We start from the raw sequence: 22,384 nt of genomic DNA on the forward strand, positions 1-22,384 counted from the left end.
ATACGCATGAATTTCCAAGCTACATACAGTCAATTCTCATTTGTATTGATAATATTTTCTGGGATGCTGCTCAGACAGACTAGAAATTCAGAGCTAGTGAAGCTGGTTATTTTGTGGAGTTGTTCTCAGCTAACAATTTGTTGCAGTTCCCAGGACTTCTCATAATAGTGTGCTCTTTTTCCCTGAGCCATCCAAATCCTCTGTTTATCCTGAGGAGGAAGAGAGCTCCATTCTTGTTTGCCTGACTTGCCTTACATTTGAAGGTTTATATTCCCATTCAACAGCTCAGTGATATCTTACACAGGAGTAATAAATAATGCCACTTGAATAATTTTGTTTCATGTAGTCGTCTTCATCCCATCCTTTGCTGTCACCTGACAGGCTTAATCAAAGCAGCTTCTGCTCTGAAATGCACACTTACCTCATTCTTTACAAGTTTACTTTTCTAAGTGGTTCTATAATATGTTGATAGAAAATAGTGACATGCAATATTTCATTCATTTTTCTTGACAGGAGCTAGAAATGTCTATCACCAGTTATTCATGAGCAGTCTACTTATGGATTTGAAATACAAGAAGCTTTTCGCTATCCGCTTTGCAAGAGTAAGTATCTTTCTTAAAAAAAGCCATTAAATGCCTAAACTGTCTAGTGAAGAGAATTTAGTTAGCATACAGTGCTTCAAATGAACTGTTATCCAGAATTTTTTTCCTTTTTTTTGAAAGTGAAAAGTTGGCATCAAATGCTGACTACCTTATTTCTGTCTTCAAAATATTAGTTACAGTGGCATCTCATCTCCTGGGAAGAAAATGGGCTTTCCAGGCTCCCCAGAACTAAAGTAGTTCAGATGTTTTTGTCTTCACCGTCAACTGTGCAGGCTATCACTTCTTAAGAGCTAATCGCTTCTCATTCTTGTGGTGTAAGCTGTTACAGCACTACTCAGAAATAATGCGGAAATTCAGTTATGCTGATTAGCATTTCTGCAGTAACGAGTATTTGAAATGCTTTTAATCAGCACTGCAAAATTCTGCTCACTCTGCTGAAGACAGATAACTTTTCTGAAAACATTAGCCTTTATTGTGAAAATGAGAGTGAATAGATCTCACGTGTGAGCGGATTAAGTTGTCGTGTTCTCTGTACAAAATATCTATATAATAAACAGTAAGAGCTACTCTTCCCTTTATCATGACATTAAAATTTCCCAGAGCAGACATTTAAATAAAAAAAAAAATCAGGTCAGTGTGGATTAGAGGTGAATTTCCCCTTGTTGTTTAGAATTACCGGCAGTTGCAGAGAGATTATATGGAGGATGATCACGAACGGGCAGTATCGGTGGCTGCTCTGTCTGTCCAACTCTTCACTGTACCTACTCTGGTGAGTAGTGCCTGTCTTTCTTTTAAAACTGATAGTTGGCACTCCTTGCCTTTTTTTGCCTCCTTCTTAATAGAACTATGAGCGATTGCAGAGTGATTTTATGAAAGATGACCACGACAGAGAGTTCTCAATTGCTGACCTCTCGATACAGATATTCACAGTACCTTCTCTTGTAAGTACTAAAAGACCAAAGGAAATCTTTATTTGTTAAAAGCAACTTGAGGTTCTTGAATCAAGACTGCAGATTTCTTTTAACATTACTGGGGAAATGCACGGCACTGCTGCTGCACAGCAGTTAGACTGTTTACATACCTGGCTATGGGTTTAGAAGGTAAAGTGTTCATCATTGGAAAGTTTGAGTCTGACTTCCCAGAGTGGGCTGGGTATTTTTGGTTTTTCTTTTTCTGGTTTTCTTTTACTTTTTATAGAAAGGTACTTAAATGTTTCTTTAAAGACACACACATAACACTTAAATTCCTCATACTGAGCCACAGTTACTGTTTGTAGAAATCTACCTTATGGTTTGCATATCAGTTTGAGTGTACCATTCTGGTGCAGTTTCATAAATGATCCACTTTATTACTTTTCCAGTCAATGCAAGTGCAAGAAAGAATTGTCTCATGATATTCCCTACTTCCTTTGGTACTTCTAGACTAAGACGATGTCGTCTTTTGGGTTTCCAGTTAATTTTTGTTACATTGCTTCAGGCACTGTTACTTCTCCCAGCTCACTAACTCTGTTGGTCTTTCACCAGCTTGTGCTTGTTTGGGAGAAGTCTTTTTTTGCTCCAGTCTCCAGACAACTCTTTCTTTGCTTGCATTATGAACTAGGCAAATTAAACTTTGGAGCTGTCTGATTTTCATAGCCAGAATTGTTTAAAAAATAAATGCTTCTGAATCCTTCCAAATTTAATCAACTTCATTGAGCTCTAAAATTCAATAGTGGCATGGCAGTTATGATACTGAGCAAAGCTGTTACTCAGTTTCATAGGGCTGGATGTTGTTCATGGAAATTCAACAGGACATCAGGATTTTTGTTTCCATGGTTTGGGGCGATATTGTGTTACCTCCTTTAATTTTGATGCTGTCAGTAAGAATATCAGTATTTAGATTTACAGTTAGACTTAACCAACTAGTATTATTCAAATGGCGATGGTATTTTTTTCCTTTACCAGATGGGGTGGTGGAATATGTGTATTAATACTTTTTTAAAAAAATAAAAAAGGAATTTCAAACATTTTCTCAGGATAATTGCAGTGTCCCTTTTACATGTTTTCTATTTGAAAATCCTGCAAAAAAGTAAAACAAATTGGTTTTAACTGTTTGTAGAAGTATAGAATAGACACGTCATGGAAGTAATTACGATAAGCTCCTACCATATGAAATAAAATTTTTTTTAGATCCAGAGCTATTTGGATTCATTCTTTGTTGAATTAATAAGTTGGAAGAATGTAAAGCCATCCCAGAACCCCCGAGTAACATTTTCAAACTGATCTTAGTAATTTAAGAACTTGAGTTCTCAAGTAGCTGAGGTTGTTTCGTTTGAGGGAGGATGGGTGGTTGTGTTGATGGTGATTTTTTAGGGGGGGAAAATGTTAACCATTAGACTTTTTTTTTTCCTCCTGGAGTAGCATTTTAGAAACTGTATTTTGGATTATCATTAGCAACTGTAGAACCTAGAAGCTCTAGTCAACAACCACAGGGTTGTTGAGGTAGATCAGAGTAGCCAATATTCTTGAATCTACCAGCCACATAATAAAATCCTCATGGGATCCGAGAACTGTAACACTCATCCCATTTATCTCGGAGAACCAACAGAGTGGGGCAGTTCAGGAAGAGGTCACAAGTAGGAGGTGACAGTAACTCTTGGTGCCCCCTACTCTGTTATGGGGTTAGGTTAGGTGTGGAAGGCAATCTTTGTCAGACTTTGATGCCTGTTGGTTTGTTTCCTATAACACATGGATATATGCAGTAGCCCTTGAGGGGAATCGTAAGTCATCTTGTGTAATTTCCATGTGGAAATTGCACTATACGGTTCCTTAGCAGTTCAGAAGATGTGCTGTTCACCACAGTGCTTGACAGTTTGTAAACAGAAAGCAGAAGAGCTGTTGTTCCACTAAAGGGCTCATACTTAAATTATATAAGAGGAGACAACACATACATAAAGGGAAGTACAGGTTAATTATAAGACATATAATTACATGTCTTGTGTTATATAGGTTAGCAGGAGCCTAACCATAGTCAGACTTCTGTACAGAAGGGATCTGAAGAGAGATCTGGATTATGATAATTTCTAGCTAGATTACTACTTTTGTCTGTGAGTGTTTGGAAGATTGGCTTTCAGTATGTTCTTCTGTTCTAATTACTGATGTAACTATTTTGGGTAAAAAAAAAAGTTTTCTATAAGCTTCATGGGGCAGTGTGAAACTCTTTAGCTGTGTCTGTTAATTACAGCAAATTTCAATGTACTTTGGCATAGGCTCGAATGCTAATAACGGAAGAAAATCTCATGACCACTATCATCAAAACTTTTATGGACCACTTAAGGCACCGTGACATCCAAGGCAGGTTTCAGTTTGAACGTTACACTGCTCTGCAGGCTTTCAAATTCAGGCGTGTTCAGAGCCTTATTTTGGATCTCAAGTAAGTATGTTAAGTATGTGCTGATTTGATCAACTGAGGAGGAAAAAAAAATATAAAATTAACATTTGTCTCTTTCTAATGTACCCAGGTATGTGTTGATAAGTAAGCCAACTGAGTGGTCAGATGACTTGAGGCACAAGTTCCTGGAGGGTTTTGATGCCTTCTTAGAATTACTCAAATGTATGCAGGTATGTAAATCTGAATTACAAAACTTACACTGTGTTAAAGCAGGAAGCTTTCATGATACAAAAATGGAGGAAATTTAATGTGCTCTCTGTTTTATAGCTTCAGTGCAGTATAACTTTTGGAGGCATCATGTTTTCCTGAATCGTAACATCTCACCTAACTTTATTTTGTTATAGAGGGCAGTAAAAAGGAAGAGTGGTTAAAAAAGAATGTTATTTGGGGGCATGTTTTGCAGCTGTACAAGCAGACAAGATGCAATTAATTGTGTGAGCAAAATCTGATCCATCTTGACCAACTTACCTCATAGTGAGAGTTCCAGTTACTAGCTAAGTGTTGGCAGAGTTGCTCCTTGTATTGAGGAATATATAGTTCCTGACACACAAATAGACCTGTCGTGGTTTTAGCTGTGCTTGCTTCGTCAGCACATATACTAAAATTGGAACGATACAGAGAAGATTAGCGTGGCCCCTGCGCAAGGATGACACGGAAATCTGTGAAGCGTTCCATGTATCCACCCCTTATTCCATACCACTTACATCATGCTCAGGTCCCATACTGTCCAATACAACTTCAGTAACCCCTAGCTGCTTTCTCATCCTTTAATAGAATATACAGATCTCATTTGTCATTCCCCTAGCCTATGGACCACCTCTGTAAAATGTCCGTGAAATGTCCATTTAGTTCATTTAGTCCATGACTTTGGGCTCCATCTATTGTATGAGTCTTTCAGGGCTGGAGAGATGTGTGTGGTGTTGGATTGTTGCATGCAGAAGTCAGTCCTTATTCCATCACTGCTGCATTGTTAGTCCTTGTTCTATCACCACTGCGCTTTCCTTGGCTCAATGGAAGTTCATTTTTTAATTAATTTGGGAGATTCCCACCATGATACCATTGGTATGGCATATAGCAACCATAGTAGTGATGGCATACAACATTATATAGCAATTAACAGTATACCATTCGGTTCATTGGCTGTTTTCACCCAAAATCAAACCCCCTTGAGGCACACACCAGACTCTTCCATCCTCTCGTGTCACCCACCAAGTACACCCAGGTCCCTGAGCAAAAGCAATTCCACAAATGGGTTTGCCTTTGCCCGAGGCAGGAATAACCCAGACTGTTTTCCCCAGCATATTTTATGTGCACTGCAGGGATTTTATCCCCATCCACAGTATGTAAGGGTTCTGATTGGGCAGGGCTAGCTTGATTGGCAGATGCACTAGTGTTGACTAACCAGGTGGCTTTTGCTAAATGTGTATCCCAGTGTTTAAATGTTCCACACCCCATTGCTTTCAGTGTAGCTTTTAATAGTCCATTGTATCTTTTGATTTTCCCAGAGGCTGGTGCATGATAAGGGATATGATACACCCACTCAATGCCATGCTCTTTGGCCCAAGTGTCTATGAGGTTGTTTCAGAAATGAGTCCCGTTGTCTGGCTCTGTTCTCTCTGGGGTGACATGTTGGCACAGGACTTGTTTTTCCAAGCCCAGGATAGTGTTCCGGGCAGTGGCGTGGGGGACAGGATATTTTTTCTAGCCAGCCAGTGGTTGCTTCTACCATTGTAAGTACACGGCGTTTGCCTTGGCGGGTCTGTGGGAGTGTGACATAGTCAATCTGCCAAGCCTGCCCATATTTGTATTTCAGCCATCGTCCCCCATATCACAGAGGCTTTACCTGCTTGGCTTGTTTGATTGCCTCACACTTTTCACATTCATGGATAGCCTGTGCAATAGCATCCATGGTCAAGTCCACCCCTTGATCACAAGCCCACCTGTATGTTGCATCTCTCCCCTGGTGGCCTGAGGTGTCATGGGCCCACTGAGCTAGAAATACTTCACCCTTATGTTGCCAATCTAGATCTGTCTGAGCCAATTCAATCTTAGCAGCCTGATCCACCTGCGGGTTTTTTCGATGTTCTTCAGTGGCCGGACTCTTGGGGATGTGAGCATCCACATGATGTACTTTCACAACCAGGTTCTCTCCTCAGGCAGCAATATCTTGGCACAATGTGGCAGCCCAGATGGGTTTGCTTCTGTGCTGCCAGTTGTTCTGCTTCCATTGCTGTAATCAGTCCCACAGGGCATTTGCCACCATCCACAAGTCAGTATAGAGATAGAGCACTGGCCACTCTTCTTGTTCAGCAATGTCTAAGGCCAGCTGGATGGCCTTTAGTCCTGCAAACTGGCTCAATTCACCTTCTTCAGCAGTTTCTGCAACTTGCCATATAGGACTCCATACAGCAGCCTTCCATCTCCGGTGCTTTCCCACAAGATGACAGGACCCATCAGTGAACAGGGTGTATTGCTTCTCATTTTCTGGCAGTTTGTTATACAGTTGGGCTTCTTCAGCATGTGTCACCTCTTCCTCTGGTGATATTCCAAAGTCTTTGCTTTCTGGCCAGTCCATGATAACTTCCAAGACTCCTGGGTGACTAGGATTTCCTGCTCAAGCCCGTTGGGTGATCAGTGCAACCCATTTACTCCATGTAGCCTCAGCTGCATGATGTGTAGAGGGGACCCTTTGAACATCCAGCCCAGCACTGGCAGTCGGGGTGCCAGGAGGAGCTGTGCTTCAGTACCAACCACTTCTGAAGCAGCTTGAACCCCTTCATATGCTGTCAATAACTCTTCTTCTGTAGGAGTATAGCAGGCTTCAGACCCTCTGTATCCACGACTCTAAAACCCTAGGGGTCAACCTCGAGTCTCCCCTGGGGCTTTCTGCCAGAGGCTCCACATAGGGCCATTCATCCTGGCTATGGTGTAGAGCACATTCTTTACATCTTGTCCTGCCCAGACTGGCCCAAGAACTACTGCATGAACTATCTCCTGTTTAATTTGTTCAAAGGCCTGTTGCTGCTCAGGGCCCCATTTGAAATCATTCTTCTTCCAGGTCACTTGATAGAGAGGGCTTACAATCAGACTATAATCTGGAATATGCATTCTCCAAAAACCCACAATGCCCAAAAAATCTTGTGTTTCCTTTTTGCTAGTTGGTGGAGACATGGCTGCTATTTTGTTGATCACGTCCATTGGGATCTGATGACTTCCGTCTTGCCATTTTGTTCCTAAGAACTGGATCTCTTCTGAAAGTTCCTTTACTTTGTTTTATGGCAAAAATGGCCTTCAGAAGAATTTGCATTATTTTCTTCCCTTTCTCAAAAACTACTTCTGCTGTATTGCCCCACATGATGATGTCATCCATGTATTGTAGGTGTTCGGGAGCTCCACCATGTTCCAGTGCTGTATGGATCAGTCCATAGCAAATGGTAGGACTGTATTGCCCCAGGGGTGGAAATCGATTCCAGGTGTATTGGACACCCCTCCAAGTGAAAGCAAACTGTGGCCTGCACTCTGCTGCTAAAGGGATGAAGAGAAACGCATTAGCAATATCAGTTGTGGCATACCACTTGGCTGCCTTTGACTCCAGTTCATATTGAAGTTCTAGCATGTCTGGCACGGCAACACTCAGTGGTGGAGTGACTTCGTTCAGGCCACAGTAGTCTACTGTTAGCCTCCACTCTCCATTAGGCTTCTGCACTGATCATATGGGACTGTTAAAGGGTGAGCGAGTCCTGCTGATCCCTCCTTGGCTCTCCAGTCAACGAATGAGCTTATGGATGGGAATCAGGAAGTCTTGGTTGGTGCAGTATTGCTGCTGGTGCACTGTTGTGGTGGCAGTTGGCACCTATTGTTCTTTGACCTTCAGCAACCCCACAACAGAAGGGTCCTTTGAGAGACCAGGCAAGGTAGACAGCTGTTTAATTCTCTCTGTCTCCACGGCAGCTACACTGAAAGCCCACTTGTACCCTTTTGGGTCCTTGAAATACCCTCTCCTGAGATAGTCTATGCCATGGCACCAGGCCTGCTGGAGACAAATGGGGTTCAAATGTTGCAAAGGGGGAAAAGGATTCTGGCTCAGGAGTTAGCAGGCCTCGTTGAGAGGGCTTTAAACTAGATACGAAGGGGGAAGGGGATAAAACCAGGCTTGCTAGGAATGAGCCTGGGAGTGGCATACCTGTGTTGGAGAAGAGATCAATACATCAACTGAAGTGCATTTATACCAATGCACGCAGCATGGGCAATAAACAGGAGGAGCTGGAAGCCATTGTGTTCCAGGGAAACTGATGTGGTTGCCATCACGGAAACATGGTGGGATGACTCGCACAACTGGAGCACTGCAATGGATGGCTACAAGCGCTCTTTAGAAGGGACAGGCAAGGAAGGAGGGGTGGGGGGGGTAGCCTTGTATGTTAGTGTTTTGACTCTCTAGAACTCAACGATGGTAATGAGGTTGAGTGCTTATGGGTAAGGGTCAGGGGGAAGGCCAATAAGGCAGGCATCCTGGTGAGAGTCTGTTATAGACCACCCAACCAGGATGAGGAGACAGATGAAGTACTCTACAAGCAGTTGGCTGAAGTCTCACAATCTCTAGCCCTTGTTCTTGTGGGAGACTTCAACTTACCAGGTATCTGCTGGAAATACAACACAGCAGAGAGAAATCAGTCTCAGAGGTTCCTGGAGTATGTGGGAGATAAGTTCCTGGCACAGCTGGTAAGCGAGCCAACCAGGGGAGGTGCCCCGCTGGACCTGCTGTTTACGAACAGAGAAGGCCTGGTGGGTGATGTGGTGGTTGGAGGCTGTCTTGGGCTCAGCGACCATGACATGATAGAGTTTTCGATTCTTGGAGAAGTAAGGAAGAGAGTCAGCAAAACCGCTACCCTGAACTTCAGAAGGGCAGACTTTGGATTGTTGAGGAGTCAGGTTAACAGACTCCCTTGGGAGGCAGTCCTGAAGGGCAAAGGAGTCCAGGAAGGCTGGATGTTATTAAAGAAGGAAGTCTCAGAGGCTCAGGAGCAGGCCATCGCCATGTGCCGTAAGTCGAGCAGGCGGGGGAGAAGACCAGCTTGGCTGAATAGGGAGCTTTGGCTGGAACTCAAGAAAAAAAGGAGAGCTTACAGCCTTTGGAAGAAGGGGCAGGTGACTCAGGAGGACTACAAGGATGTTGTGAGGTTATGCAGGGAAAAGATTAGTAAGGCGAAGGCCCAGCTGGAACTTAAACTGGCTGCCAATGTGAAAGGTAATGAAAAAATGTTTTTATAAATACATCAGTGACAAAAGGAGGGCCAGGGAGAAACTCCGTCCTTTGTTGGATGCAGAAGGTAACCTTGCCAGGAAAGATGAGGAGAAGGCTGAGGTACTTAATGCTTTCTTTGCCTCAGTCTTTAATAGTCAGACTGGTCATCCTCGGGGTTGTCGGGCCCCTGTGCTGGGAGATGGAGCTAGTATGCAGAATGAAGTCCCAGTTGTTGAAGAGGTGGCAGTCACCAACCTGCTCCTTCACCTGGATGTTCACAAGTCCATGGGGCCGGATGGGATCCACCCGAGGATACTGAGGGACCTGGCAGAGGAGATTGCCAAGGCACTCTCCATCATTTATCAGCAGTCCTGGTCAACCGGGGAGGTCCCAGATGACTGGAAACTAGCGAATGTGACGCCCCTCTACAAGAAGGGTTGGAAGGAGGATCCGGGGAACTACAGGCCTGTCAGCCTGACCTCGATGCTGGGGAAGGTCATGGAGCAGATAATTTTGAATGCCATTACGCAGCACATGCGGGACACCCAGGGGATTGGGCTCAGCCAGCATGGGTTTATGAAAGGGAGGTCCTGCCTCACTAACCTGGTCTCCTTCTATGATAAGGTGACCCGTGTAGAGGATGAGGGGAAGGCTGTGGACGTTGTCTACTTGGACTTTAATAAGGCCTTTGACACTGTCTCCCACAGCATTCTCCTGGAGAAGCTGGCTGCTCGTGGCTTGGACAAGTGCACTCTGTGCTGGGTTAAAAACTGGCTGGACTGTCCAGCCCAGAGAGTGGTGGTGAATGGAGTCAAATCCGGTTGGTGGCCGGTCACGAGTGGTGCTCCCCAGGGCTCAGTGTTGGGGGCTGGTCCTGTTCAGTATCTTAATTGATGATCTGGATGAGGGGATTGAGTGCACCCTCAGTAAGTTTGCAGATGACACCAAGCTGGGTGGAAGTGTTGATCTGCTGGAGGGCAGGAAGGCCCTACAGAGGGACCTGGACAGGCTGGATTGTTGGGCCAGAGCCAATGGTATGAGATTCAACAAGGCCAAGTGCCGGGTCCTGCACTTGGGTCACAACAATCCCGTGCAACTCTACAGGCTTGGGGAGGAGTGGCTGGAGAGCTGCCTGGAGGAAAAGGACCTGGGAGTTAGTTGACAGATGGTTGAACATGAGCTGGCAGTGTGCTCAGGCAGCCAAGAAGGCCAACAGCATCCTGGCTTGTATCAGGAATGGTGTGGCCAGCAGGAGCGGGGAAGTGATAGTGCCCCTGTACTCGGCACTGGTGAGGCCACACCTCGAGTACTGTGTGCAGTTTTGGGCCCCTTATGACAAGGACATTGAGGTGCTGGAGCATGTCCAGAGAAGGGCGATGAAGTTGGTGAAGGGTCTAGAGAACAAGCCTTATGAGGAGCGGCTGAGGGAATTGGGGTGGTTTAGTCTGGAGAAGAGGAGGCTGATGGGAGACCGTATCGCTCTCTACAATTACCTGAAAGGAGGTTGTAGCGAGGCAGGGGTCGGTCTCTTCTCCCTAGTAACAAGAGATAGGACAAGACGAAATGGCCTCAAGCTGTGCCAGGGGAGGTTTAGGTTGGATATTAGGAAGAACTTCTTCACCGAAAGGGTTGTCAGGCATTGGAACAGGCTGCCCAGGGAGGTGGTTGAGTCTCCATCCCTGGAGGTATTCAGAAGAAGGGTAGACGTGGTGCTTGAGGATATGGTTTAGTGGCGGACTTGGCAGTGATAGGTTAGCGGTTGGACTCGATGATCTTAAGGGTCTTTTCCAACCTTAACGATTCTATGATTCTAAGGATGCACAGAGCCTCTGGGCCAGTCACGATGGGTTGCTTGTGCCTCTCATTCCTGGTTAAGCTCACTTGGGCCTCTAATATAGTTAGCTCTTGGGGATCCCCTTGTCACTCCAGCAATACTGATGGGTTCTGCCCTTATATAGTTTGATGGCATTAGGGTGCACTGTGCACCAGTGTCCACTAAAGCTTTATACTCCTGTGGGTTAGATGTGCCAGGCCATCAATCCACACAGTCCAGTAAACATAGCTATCCCTTTCCTCCACCTGGCTGGAGGCAGGGCTCCTCTATTCCTGATCATAGTATTCGTTACTTCTTGTAAATACGAATCACAAGCGTCTCTATTAGGATCAGAAATAAAATCAGCACTTCTGCTCCTCTGTCTGGGGAATTGCTTACTGGAAACTGGAGCAGCAGCTTTCCTGGAAGAACCCGCCTGAGTAATTCTTTTTCTTTGCAGCTCACGTACCTGTGCCTCTAGGGTCGAGGTAGGTTTTCCATCCCACTTCCTCATGTCCTCTCCGTGGTCACACAGGTAAAACCATAGGGTACCCTGTCGTGCGTATCCTCTCTCTTGAGCAAAGGGACGCTTACTTCTAATGGCTGAGATACTGGTCCATACCAGTAGGGAGTAGGACATATCCTCTTTGAGCTGCTGAACCTTCAGGGACAGTTTCTCCACAGCCGAGATGAGGAAGAAAGATTTGCTTTGTAATCCCAGAGTTTATCAATCACCTCCACCACTGTTGGTGCCTCATCATCTTTCCAGGACATTACAGCCAGTGAGTTTCCATGCATTGATGGTGCGCTCTGTACAAACTTCTGCCACATGGGTCACATGCACTGGGCTTCATCTGGATCTTTGGATGACTGTTGATCATATAGGTCACTATAAATCACCTCAAGCATGGCTAGTTCCTTCAGGTACTGGATACCTTTCTCTGTGGTCATCCATTTTCCTAGATGTGATATACAATATCTTCCTTGAAGGGATATCGTTCTCACACCTGACAGGAGTTGCTTCCAGAGGCTGAGGGCTTATGTTCCTTTTCCAATTGCGTTGTCAATGCCCCCTTCCCTAGAAAAGGGATCCCAGCTGTTTGGCTTCCTTCCCCTCTAATTCCAGGATACTGGCCTGGAATCGGAGCAGCCAGGTGACAATGTGCTCACCTGAACGACAGCCGAAATCTTTTTGCATATCCCGCAACTCACTCAAGGATAGCGATCGGGTAGTTTCCATTTCTTGTACGAGTTCTTCTTCCTCCTCCTCTTCTCTTGATGGCCCTGCTTTTCCATCATCTCTTTCTAAACGAGTTGACTTTCTCTTCCAGGATTTCTTCTTGTGTATAGGGGCGACTGATACTGGCATGGGTTGATCCTCTGATTCACCTGCAAATGCTTGTCACTGGGGTTAGAGTAGCCACAGCATTTGTCATGGGGGTTTGAGTGGCCACAGTGCTTGTCGCTTTCCTTGTCTTTGTCTTTGTAGATCCAGAGGCCTTCTCTTCCCCTTGGGGGTACTGAATACTGTTAAACAGAGCTCGATATGCATGGGCCAGGCCCAGCCCATTGCAGTGATTTGTATCTCTCTGGGATTGCCAGGGTGACAACATACTTCCTCCAAATATTCTACTAATTTTTCAGGATTCTGCACTTGTTCAGGAGTGAAGTCCCACAACACTGGGGTTGCCCACCATCATAGGCATTTGCCCATACTATCCCACATACCCTGCCACACATAGCTATCAAGTCTTGGGGCAGATCTCTGGATGTATTCTTAACTTGTTTATTAAACTTAGAACTGAAACAGTCTGCCAAAGCAATACCAACAGATGTATCTTAACTACCCAAGGATGTTCAAGATATTGAAAAGTTGTTGTAATGAAAGAGGAGGCATTATAGAAGATGGTAGCTAAGGTGCCATTCTGTATTTCCTCCATAAAAAACCTCTCAGAGGAGGAGGTATAGTTGCTAATCATATCCATTAAATGGTACCTGATGTACAGTAATGGCTTCAATATAAACTTCAAATACCAAATAGAACTCAAGGCCGATGTTTTAAAAACAATGCTCCCAGGCAAAACAACACTAATCACTGCAGAGCACAGCAGACCACACAAACCAACACCAATCTTTAACAGACACAGCAAATACAAGAGTGTGGTGCAGATCGGATAAACTAATATTGAGAACAGAGTCTATGCTGTGACCAGCAACTGTTACTATCTCAACCCTTTGTGCCCCATGAACCACTGTTGTGGTGTTCAGTTGCCAACTGGGGTTAACCATGCAGCCACTTGCTCACTCCCCCCATCCCTTTGGGATGGGGAGAGACTTGGAAGAGCAACAGCACAAAAAAAAAACTTGGGTTGAGATAAGAACAGTTTAATAATTAAAATAATAATTATAATGATTATGATAATAATAACAACAATGATAATATAATAAAAAGGAAAAGGGAAAAAAACAAACAAATGATACAACCGCTTACCACCTGCTGACTGATGCTGCCAGTCCCTAAGCCACGATTGCTGCCTGCCTCCCCCAGACAGCTCTTCCCAGGTAACATACTGGGCATGATGTTATGTGATATGGAATATCCCTTTGGCCAGTTTGAATCCACTCTTAGCTGTGCCCCTTCCCCTCCCGGCTTCTTGTGCACCCGGCAGAGCATGGCAAGCTCGAGAAGTCTGTGACTCATACAAGCACTACCCAGCAACAACCAAAACATCGGTGTGTTATCTCAACATTGTTTTCATACTAAGTCCAAAGCACAGCACTATGCCAGCTGCAGTGAAGAAAATTAACTCTATCCCAGCTAAAACCATGACAGACCTCTTAAGTGTGGGTTTTTTTCCTTAACCTTTTCATTTGCTGTTACCTGAAGAGGAGTATTTTAGAAGCAGTGCAGCTTTTACAAGGGCAAATTGACTGTTTGATCAGTAAGGTGTAAGTCAGAATCACTCCCACTTTTCAGTACCTGAGTAGCATACCTTTCTCAATACTTAGCTTTCATTAGTTTGTTTATGATAGTCTCTTGAATATATTGTAATCCTGAGATCATGCTGGTTTTTTTCCTATGCCAAGAGCTGATTGGTAATGGATCACCCTGTCTTGAGTTAGTACTTAACTGTATTTAATGGCACATCCCTCAAATACATCTAGAAATAAAAATGTGTATGTAAGGTAATGCATGTACGCAAACATTGTTGTACTGCTCATAATATTGGAATCTCTGCAGATGTCAATAATAGAGTTCATATCCAAAACCTTTCTTGTCCCAGTATTCTTCTCTTCCAATTCCTGTTTCATTTTCTTGGTATTATTTCAATGTGTATAATTCCTTTTCATATGGTCCCAGACTACTTTTTTCCTGTTGTAGCAACAATATATTTGTAAGGACAGGTAGCCACTGTCCCACACTTAACGCTAATGTTGTCAATGTATTTTAGTGACCTGTTGTTGAAATACATTATTCTTTTGTTCTAGGGTATGGATCCAATAACTCGTCAAGTAGGACAACACATAGAAATGGAACCAGAGTGGGAAGCAGCATTTACACTGCAGATGAAATTAACACTTGTTATTTCAATGATGCAGGACTGGTGTGCTTTAGATGTAAGTTCCTTCTGAATTGTTTTTCCATATGAATATGTGAAGGGGAAAAAAATCCCAAACAAATGCGTAGCAGTTGAGCAAGACACGTAACTGCACTGTAAGCCAAGATCATCATCTCTGAAGAAATGCAAATCTTTTCTGTATTGAAACACATCTTTTATGGCTTGACCGGACCAAGTCATATGAATGTGGTTAAGCCTTTTAAAAAATATTGCAGAGAGTTCTTTCAAGCATATGAAAGTTGTGATCATCACAACACTATCAGGTTATAATTTTCAGAGAAGAGGGAACAGAGGAGTAGGCCCTGGATTTACCAAATGCTTCCTGATTATAAATCAGGTTGCTACTCCGTAAGTGTTTCAAGTTTTAGGAGTACACAACTTTGGCATGATAAAATATGGCTATATAAAAAGTGATCCTAGAATATTTGACCATTCAAGATGGCTTTATCTGTAACTGTTAGTTAATGTGTAGAGATTACTAGCCTAGCATGATCATTGCTCAGAAAGTTCCCATAATGTAAGTTCCAAAAAGACAAAAAAACCCAACCCCAGTGGGTGTTTTTCTAATCAGACACATGTATGAGAGTTTTGCAATCTGTCCCCGCCTTAATTCACTTGCTTTTGTTGGATTCCTTATCTTAATTTTGCAGGACTGTTAATAAAGATAAAAACCGCAAACCTGTCAGACTTTTTTACATTGGCTGTGTTTTTTTTTTTTTCATAATCTCTCTAAACTGCAATCTTTCTTTCAGGAAAAAGTGTTAATCGAAGCTTACAAGAAATGCCTGACTGTGTTGATGCAGTGTCATAGTGGTTTTACTGATGGAGAACAGCCTATTGTTCTCAGTATGTGCGGACATTCAGTTGAGACCATCAGATACTGTGTTTCTCAGGAAAAAGTTAGCATTCATCTTCCAGTTTCTCGTTTACTTGCAGGTATGAACTAGTTTAAGAATATTTCAGGAAATGAAAAATGTTGCGTAAATGTGATTTGTATGCGTGTGCATAAGGAACCACACAACAGTTGTTTAAAGCCTGGATAGGATGCAATTTGGGCATTTTCTAGCCGTTTGGTAGCTTCTAGGCAAAATGTTACCAAGCACTGGAGAAGTTACCGTTTCAAGCCCGGGGAGATTCTCTCATGCCCCTGGATTTGTCAGTGGCGTGTGTGTATAGGCAGTTACTGGTGCTTTTTCCACGTGACTGATGCAAACAAATGCAACAAAACGTGGACTGTAGTTGGCTGTTTTGAAATGTGTTTAGCTGTCAGGTTGAACAGACTAATCAACATTCTGTTAGAGAACAGATTTATCAGACAGATGCGTCACCAGAAAATTAAGCTATGTCTTTCTCTTTGTATTGTCCCTATCTTGTTCAGCAGTTGTACTGAAAAATGGTTGATGAATTTTAGTTTACACAAACAGAAAGTCATATGATAAAAATAAATTCGTGGGTAATGAAGTGAAAAAAGTAATTCATAGGTAAAATACTATGCAGCTCAGCATTAAATAACTTTGTTTGAATCTTTAAGCAACACCCTTGTACCTTTAAAACAAAGAAACAAAAAAAAACCCCTTATGTGTTTGTAGGGGTCTCATTATACTTCCTGAGGTATTTTATAAACCTCTAAGGACTAATAGAAAGGATGAGGTATCTGTCATTGATAATTTGTCCTGATAGATGAAGGACTCTTGGCTGTCGCTAAGGGGACATTAGAGAGTCAGAAGAAAGGCAAAAATCTCACTTGTACTGCAAGTTTTATACAGATACAATGAGAAAACTTTAATTCTCCGGAGATGTATGCTTTGTAATATGTGTCTCCAGGAAATAGCTGTGTAGCTCCAGGGTGATAAATCTGCAGACTTACTTGTAGCTGTATCCAGAGAATGGTCTAGTACTAAATTAGATGACACTTTTTTTGTCCGATTTGAATTATGTAAGATACTGTGTGTAATATTGTGTATGTATTTGTTTCATGTATTTACGTAGGCTTGCATGTTTTGCTGAGTAAAACTGAAGTGGCATATAAGTTTCCAGAGCTGCTGCCCCTGGTATGTAATTAAATGTAGCATATTAATTAAGTATAATTAATGCCAAATGTGAAATTGGTCATGTAAGAGTAGGATATTACTAAATAAAATGAAGGACCTTTTTGCTATGAATTCTGTGAAGGGAGACTATATTTAATAGATAAAATTACCTCTTAAAGGATTAATATCTTGATATTCAAGACTGGAGCATAAGCAATCAGTATTGCTCTCTTAAATAACTTAAGACTTGGGTATGAGGTTTGTATTTTGTTCTTCATGCATTACCTTCTTTTTGTAGCAGAAACTGTTTTTAGGAACTCCTGGCAGGATCTGATTCCTTCTCCTTGGCCTAGGTTATAATGTTCTTCTCCAGCTGTTCTTGCTTCCTGCATGTTCTTATTGATTCGCTGTTTCTTTAAGGGGAAGTTAAAAAGAATGAGATAAATTGAGAGGAGAAAACATAACTGGGAGAAGAAATCTTGGTGTCTTTTGAAAGAAGTACTTGACCTTTGAATGAAAGAAAGCAAATGACTGATATTAAATTGATAGTGTTGATATTTTAAAATACAAAACCTACTGTCTTTAAGAATAAACTAAAGCCCTTGTGGAGTACTCTGTGGAGTAAAGATGGGATGTAAGGTTGGTTAACAACAATTGGATAGATTGTGAATAGGCTCATCAAATTTTTGTAATGTGTGTGTTGGATTTGCTTCTTTTTTGTATTGCCAAGATATTTTAATGATCAGAAATATCATCGTCCTTCGTTTCAGTCCCATTTTCTTTTCTCTCTGTATGTATCGAAATATTGCATTTTCTTAATGCAGAGTGAACTTAGCCCGCCTATGTTAATAGAACATCCTCTACGATGCCTAGTCCTATGTGCCCAAGTACATGCAGGGATGTGGAGAAGAAATGGGTTCTCTCTTGTTAATCAGGTAAGTGCATAGTAGCTGAAGGATCACTGCTTTCTGATAACTCCCCCAAGAAAATTTCAGACCACGAAACCTCCCCTTTCTGTATTGATTTCAAATTTCACTTACATTGGTCTTATGGAAGGCAGTGCAAGGTAGGCATTTGTATCAGCACTCACACCATTTGAATATTTGTGCTTTGAAACTGGTCTTTGGTTTCTTACTCAGAAGTTGCTTTTTTGTTTCAGGACTGCTACAGTGCTCAGTGAACTTAGTGCTCTGTGTGTGAAGAAGTTTTAGTATAATGCAGTTAATGACTCGTAGCCTTTTTACTGTATATTGTCCAGCAGCAGCATGAAGTGCAGAATTAGATCTGTGCATCTTTGGTAATAATGCATTCATCACCTTCACATAGAAGTGTCTCAAGTATTAAAATATGCACCATTAAGATACTGTTACTATTTATGTTCATGAAGTAATTGAAATCCAAAGATCACACAGAAGTATTAGAACCCGTGTAGAGCTAAGTGTTTCTTGGCTGTTACCTCTCATACTTCTTTCACACCTCTGGAGACTAGCTCCATCCATCTCTAAACTTATCTTCTCTGTATTTGTACAAATTAGGTCTTCGGTGTTTCAAGCATAACAGCTATAAAATGGGTACTGTAGTGTCAGTGCCACCCACAAGGGTGATCATCTAAAGTGATTTTCTCAGCAAGACATAGATTACAACAGAAATAGGATTTAGTTCTGTGAGGTGTTAACTTGATTTATTTGCAAGAAATGTCTTTCCCTCCCACAAACCCCATCTTCACTAGATAATTGCAGTGCATGTGTAGTAGGAGGCTGAACCGAACTGCTCAAGCGTTACATTCTGACGCTTCTTGCCTCTTAACCTAAAGGGTTTTTATAAGGTGATGTCCTTTATTGTCATTATTAAAGCAAAAAGAGCTCTAGTTATGTACAATTATAGCAGCGCCCATATTACTGTAGGCACACATCAAATCTGAACGAATAGCTGTTGATGGAGAAATAAGTCTTTCTGTTAATTTCCCCAGGTTGTCAGTGTCTGGGAGTAACGAGCCTGGTTTAGTTTAGGTAATATGGCTCCCACAGTCTGGAAGTCCTTTCTCTTTGGCTATGGAGAGCTCAAGTTCAGCCAGCTCCTTTTGGGTATTTTCCCAGAGGATAGGAATGGGCATTTATGTGTGGATTATTAATAAAGGGAAGAGATGGAAGGCATGCCTAGCTCTCTTCCATGTGATTCTGAGAAATGGTGTGTCTCTAGAGGAAAGTTTAGTATGCTGAAAATTGTTCCCGGTCCCAGGTAGAAACTTGACAGCCCTCTTTACTTTTACTTGATTGGGGTAGGATTAACCTTTCCCACATTTCAGTGCCATGCAGTGATTGTGGTGTTGCTGCTGCTTGGTGCAGTACTGTTGAGTTTACTCCCAGGACGGTTTGGGTTAAGTATGGTTCTATCACAGTATTAATATTTGGCTGAAACTGGCAATTCTTGAGAAAGATTATATCTCAGTTAATTAAAGAGCAATTCATGGAGCAAAGAAAAGACATTTCTCCAACGGCAAGGGCTTTCGCTCATGTGAATTTCAAACAGTTAATTGCTAAACAAGTAGATATATTAAAGTGGACCTCTTTGAGGTCCACAAGATTTTTCCTTCTAAGTGTGTTCAATCTAGACATTAGATCAATACAACCCAGCCAGCAACTGTGCATAAAATTGCTTTTTACATAAAAATATATTTGTATAATTTTTTCAAATCATGGATTAATTTTCTGTTTACTAGTGCTGTGTATAACAAAATTTATTTTTCCAGAATGAAAATAAGTTTAGACTAAATATGATGTTTGTTAATTATTGCGGTTTGGTTTTTTGTTTCAGATTTATTACTATCATAATGTGAAGTGCAGGAGGGAGATGTTTGACAAGGACATAGTAATGCTTCAGGTAACCACATGTACCAGTTTGGATTTTTGTCATACATTTTCAGGATATGCATGCATTTGTTTTTAGCTCCATGAGAACCTTTTAATGGCAAGGAAAAAGGTCAATTTGTATGGATGGACTTCTATTTTTTTTATTGTACCTATTCCTTTATGGGATAATTTGTAAAGGAAATACTGTTGTTGTACTCTTGTTTTGTGTAGTTTGTGATATTCACCCCCACACCCCACACCCCACCCCCCCACCCCCACCCCCCCCCCGAAGAGATTTTACAAATCTGACAGTTAACTTAGCTCCAATACAGAAAGGTCTGATGCATTAGTTTTGAGAGTGACAAAAGCTGAAATTTGCAGCTTGGGGCACGTAGTTCACCTAGACAGCAAAGCCTTTTCTCAGGAAATTCCTCAAATCTTATATAGAGTTAGCAATACCCAATATGATGCATGTGTCCTGAGTTCTGCTTTCAGACATGTTTCCTTGAGGCTTGATCTGCCCCTGATTTTTAATGATCATCTAGAGCTGTGCATTTGAGTAGATATCAGTTTTGTTGGAAATTACTATGTCTTAGAGATGGTCTATTGGCAATAATACCCAATTGTAAATATTTTTGTTAGTACTACTTAGATACACTGTTTAATAAACAGAAAAACTTTGGCTAGTAGTTGTCAGAAATTGAAGTGAATGTTTGTGACTACACTGAAATGTTAATATTGTTCTCTCCAGGAAGGTTTGGGAAGTCTTGTTGAAGTCTTCAGCCTTTGTTTTGAGGATTGGAAATTTTTTTTAAAATCTTTGTGCTATATACTAAGTGATATTATGCCTTTTAAAAGTTGAGCCAGCAGGAACAGGAGTCTAGAGACAAAACCTGCCAACCAAAAGTCTTCCGTTTAATTTTATTTAGAGTATTCGAGATAGGAGGAATAACCCAGAATATCTTATGCTTTAAAGGGCATCAGAAATTATTGATAAAGCATAGGATCCTGCTTGTCAAAGATGCTGTCGCTTGTGTTACTGGAGTCCTAAGAGAGTAAACTTAAGTAATGAAATCTTCATGCCCAGGATAGAGAGAGGAGTGAATTTCATAAAGAATATGCTGTGAACATTGTATATAAACGTACAAACATGCTATAATAACACCCCATCTATTTTCTGTTCATAATATTTTTTTTCTTTAATAGACAGGTGTGTCTATGATGGATCCAAATCATTTCTTGATGATAATGCTGAGTCGCTTTGAACTTTATCAGATATTTAGTACTCCAGACTACGGCAAAAGATTTAGCACAGAAAATACTAACAAGGTATTTTATGTAGTACTGCAATAGAAAACCTGTAATTGTTTCGAAATTGTATTGGATAATGTTGTACCAAGACTGTGCAATATTAAACAATATTTTAGTTGTTGATTAAAAAAACCCAAAACTCTGCTATTTTCATTTAGCTTGACCAGTTTGAAATATGCATAAATATTTTTACCTATCAAACTGGTAAATGTCAGAAACTGATGCATAATTTTTGCATTGTTTAAGAAGTTTAAGGCAGTTGTGATTGCATTTCAGCATAGCTTAGTTTGGGAGTGCTAAGGATGAAAACAGGCAATGTTTTGAAGCACCAAAAGAATATTTTCAGCATATGGAATAGTTCTTTTACTCTTCACTGAAAAATATGAATTCTTTGTTTATTTTAATTCAGGATGTTGTTCAACAAAATAACACTCTTATAGAAGAGATGCTGTACCTCATTATAATGATTGTTGGTAAGTTTGGAAAACGTTTGATTAATTTTAAAATTTAGTCTCTTTAATGGTCTGGAATGAGCATTCTTCGTTGTCATCTCAAGTTCAGTTCTGTTTTGAACTTCCTGTCATTCTGATTTCTTTCCTAGGAGAAAAGCCTTGAAACTAGGTTACCTTAACGTAATGAATTTTTGAACACTGGTGGGTGAAATCAAGATTTCATGGAAGAGACTTGTTTTCCAGTCTTTTGATTTAAGTTGCAAAAGAGAAAGAAATGTTTAAAGTCCTAAAAAAAAAATATTATGTTTTATTTTTACAGGTGAAAGATTCAGTCCTGGAATAGGACAAGTAAATGCAACAGATGAAATCAAACGAGAGATCATCCATCAGCTGAGCATCAGGCCAATGGCTCACAGTGAATTGGTGAAGGCATTACCTGAAGATGTAAGTAACATGGGAGGAAAAAAAAAAGAGGCAACTTAAACTTTATAAGTCTGATGGCTGAAAATTTTTCTTATGCAAGTTTATGCCACTTCATGTGGAATAGGAGCAGCATGATTGTACTGAGAGTGAGGTTACCATGAGTACAGGTTAATAGTTGTCTTGGAGAAGGTAGGAAAGAGCTATAGAAGAAGAAACAACATATGAAAGAGGCAGGAGCCTGAGACCTTCTTCAGCTCTTTTCTCTTTTTAATACTGTTCCTTATCAAGCCATCTGGCCAGCAGTCTCTGCAGTCTGCTCGTAAACCCTGAATAGATGTACTGAAGCGGGTTGTTGGAGCTATCCAGAAGTACAAGCTGTTATATTTTAAAGCCTAACAGTAATTGAAAAGATGTGAAATCAGACACAGGATAACAACTTGTGTAATATAAATGCTTCATTTGTGTGGAGAGAAGCATTTATCTGAATTCTGGTATGAGTGATTTTATCGGAGAGCAAAGCTGGAATTTTTTTTCTAATAATATTTTTGAAGTAACCTTTTAAATGTGATTTCCAAAGGCAGTCAAAATTCAAAAGTTAATCTTTTATTATATT

At 41.4% G+C, this 22,384-nt stretch overlaps 1 protein-coding gene and 1 non-coding gene across 3 annotated transcripts in view; both read left to right on the forward strand.

The window, feature by feature from the left end:
• UBR2 (ubiquitin protein ligase E3 component n-recognin 2) overlaps positions 1-22,384 on the forward strand; it is a 66,315-nt gene that overhangs the window by 20,224 nt on the left and 23,707 nt on the right. The window contains exons 10-21 of one of the 2 annotated variants that reach the window (XM_075088999.1): positions 514-602; positions 1,445-1,543; positions 3,850-4,013; positions 4,102-4,201; positions 14,576-14,704; positions 15,459-15,642; positions 16,696-16,757; positions 17,561-17,671; positions 19,551-19,616; positions 20,792-20,914; positions 21,306-21,369; positions 21,668-21,792. In XM_075088999.1, the coding sequence (XP_074945100.1) occupies positions 514-602; positions 1,445-1,543; positions 3,850-4,013; positions 4,102-4,201; positions 14,576-14,704; positions 15,459-15,642; positions 16,696-16,757; positions 17,561-17,671; positions 19,551-19,616; positions 20,792-20,914; positions 21,306-21,369; positions 21,668-21,792 (1,316 nt within the window). Of the gene's footprint in view, positions 1-513; positions 603-1,272; positions 1,372-1,444; positions 1,544-3,849; positions 4,014-4,101; positions 4,202-14,575; positions 14,705-15,458; positions 15,643-16,695; positions 16,758-17,560; positions 17,672-19,550; positions 19,617-20,791; positions 20,915-21,305; positions 21,370-21,667; positions 21,793-22,384 lie in introns of both variants that reach the window. The other variant, XM_075089000.1, reaches the window with a different exon arrangement.
• Positions 4,606-4,712, forward strand: LOC142055855 (U6 spliceosomal RNA). Its single transcript, XR_012660099.1, has one exon. It is a non-coding gene; the product is annotated as a U6 spliceosomal RNA (small nuclear RNA).

The sequence above is a fragment of the Phalacrocorax aristotelis genome, chromosome 3, assembly GCF_949628215.1.
Source record: "Phalacrocorax aristotelis chromosome 3, bGulAri2.1, whole genome shotgun sequence".
In the NCBI taxonomy this organism is placed as follows: Eukaryota; Metazoa; Chordata; class Aves; order Suliformes; family Phalacrocoracidae; genus Phalacrocorax; species Phalacrocorax aristotelis.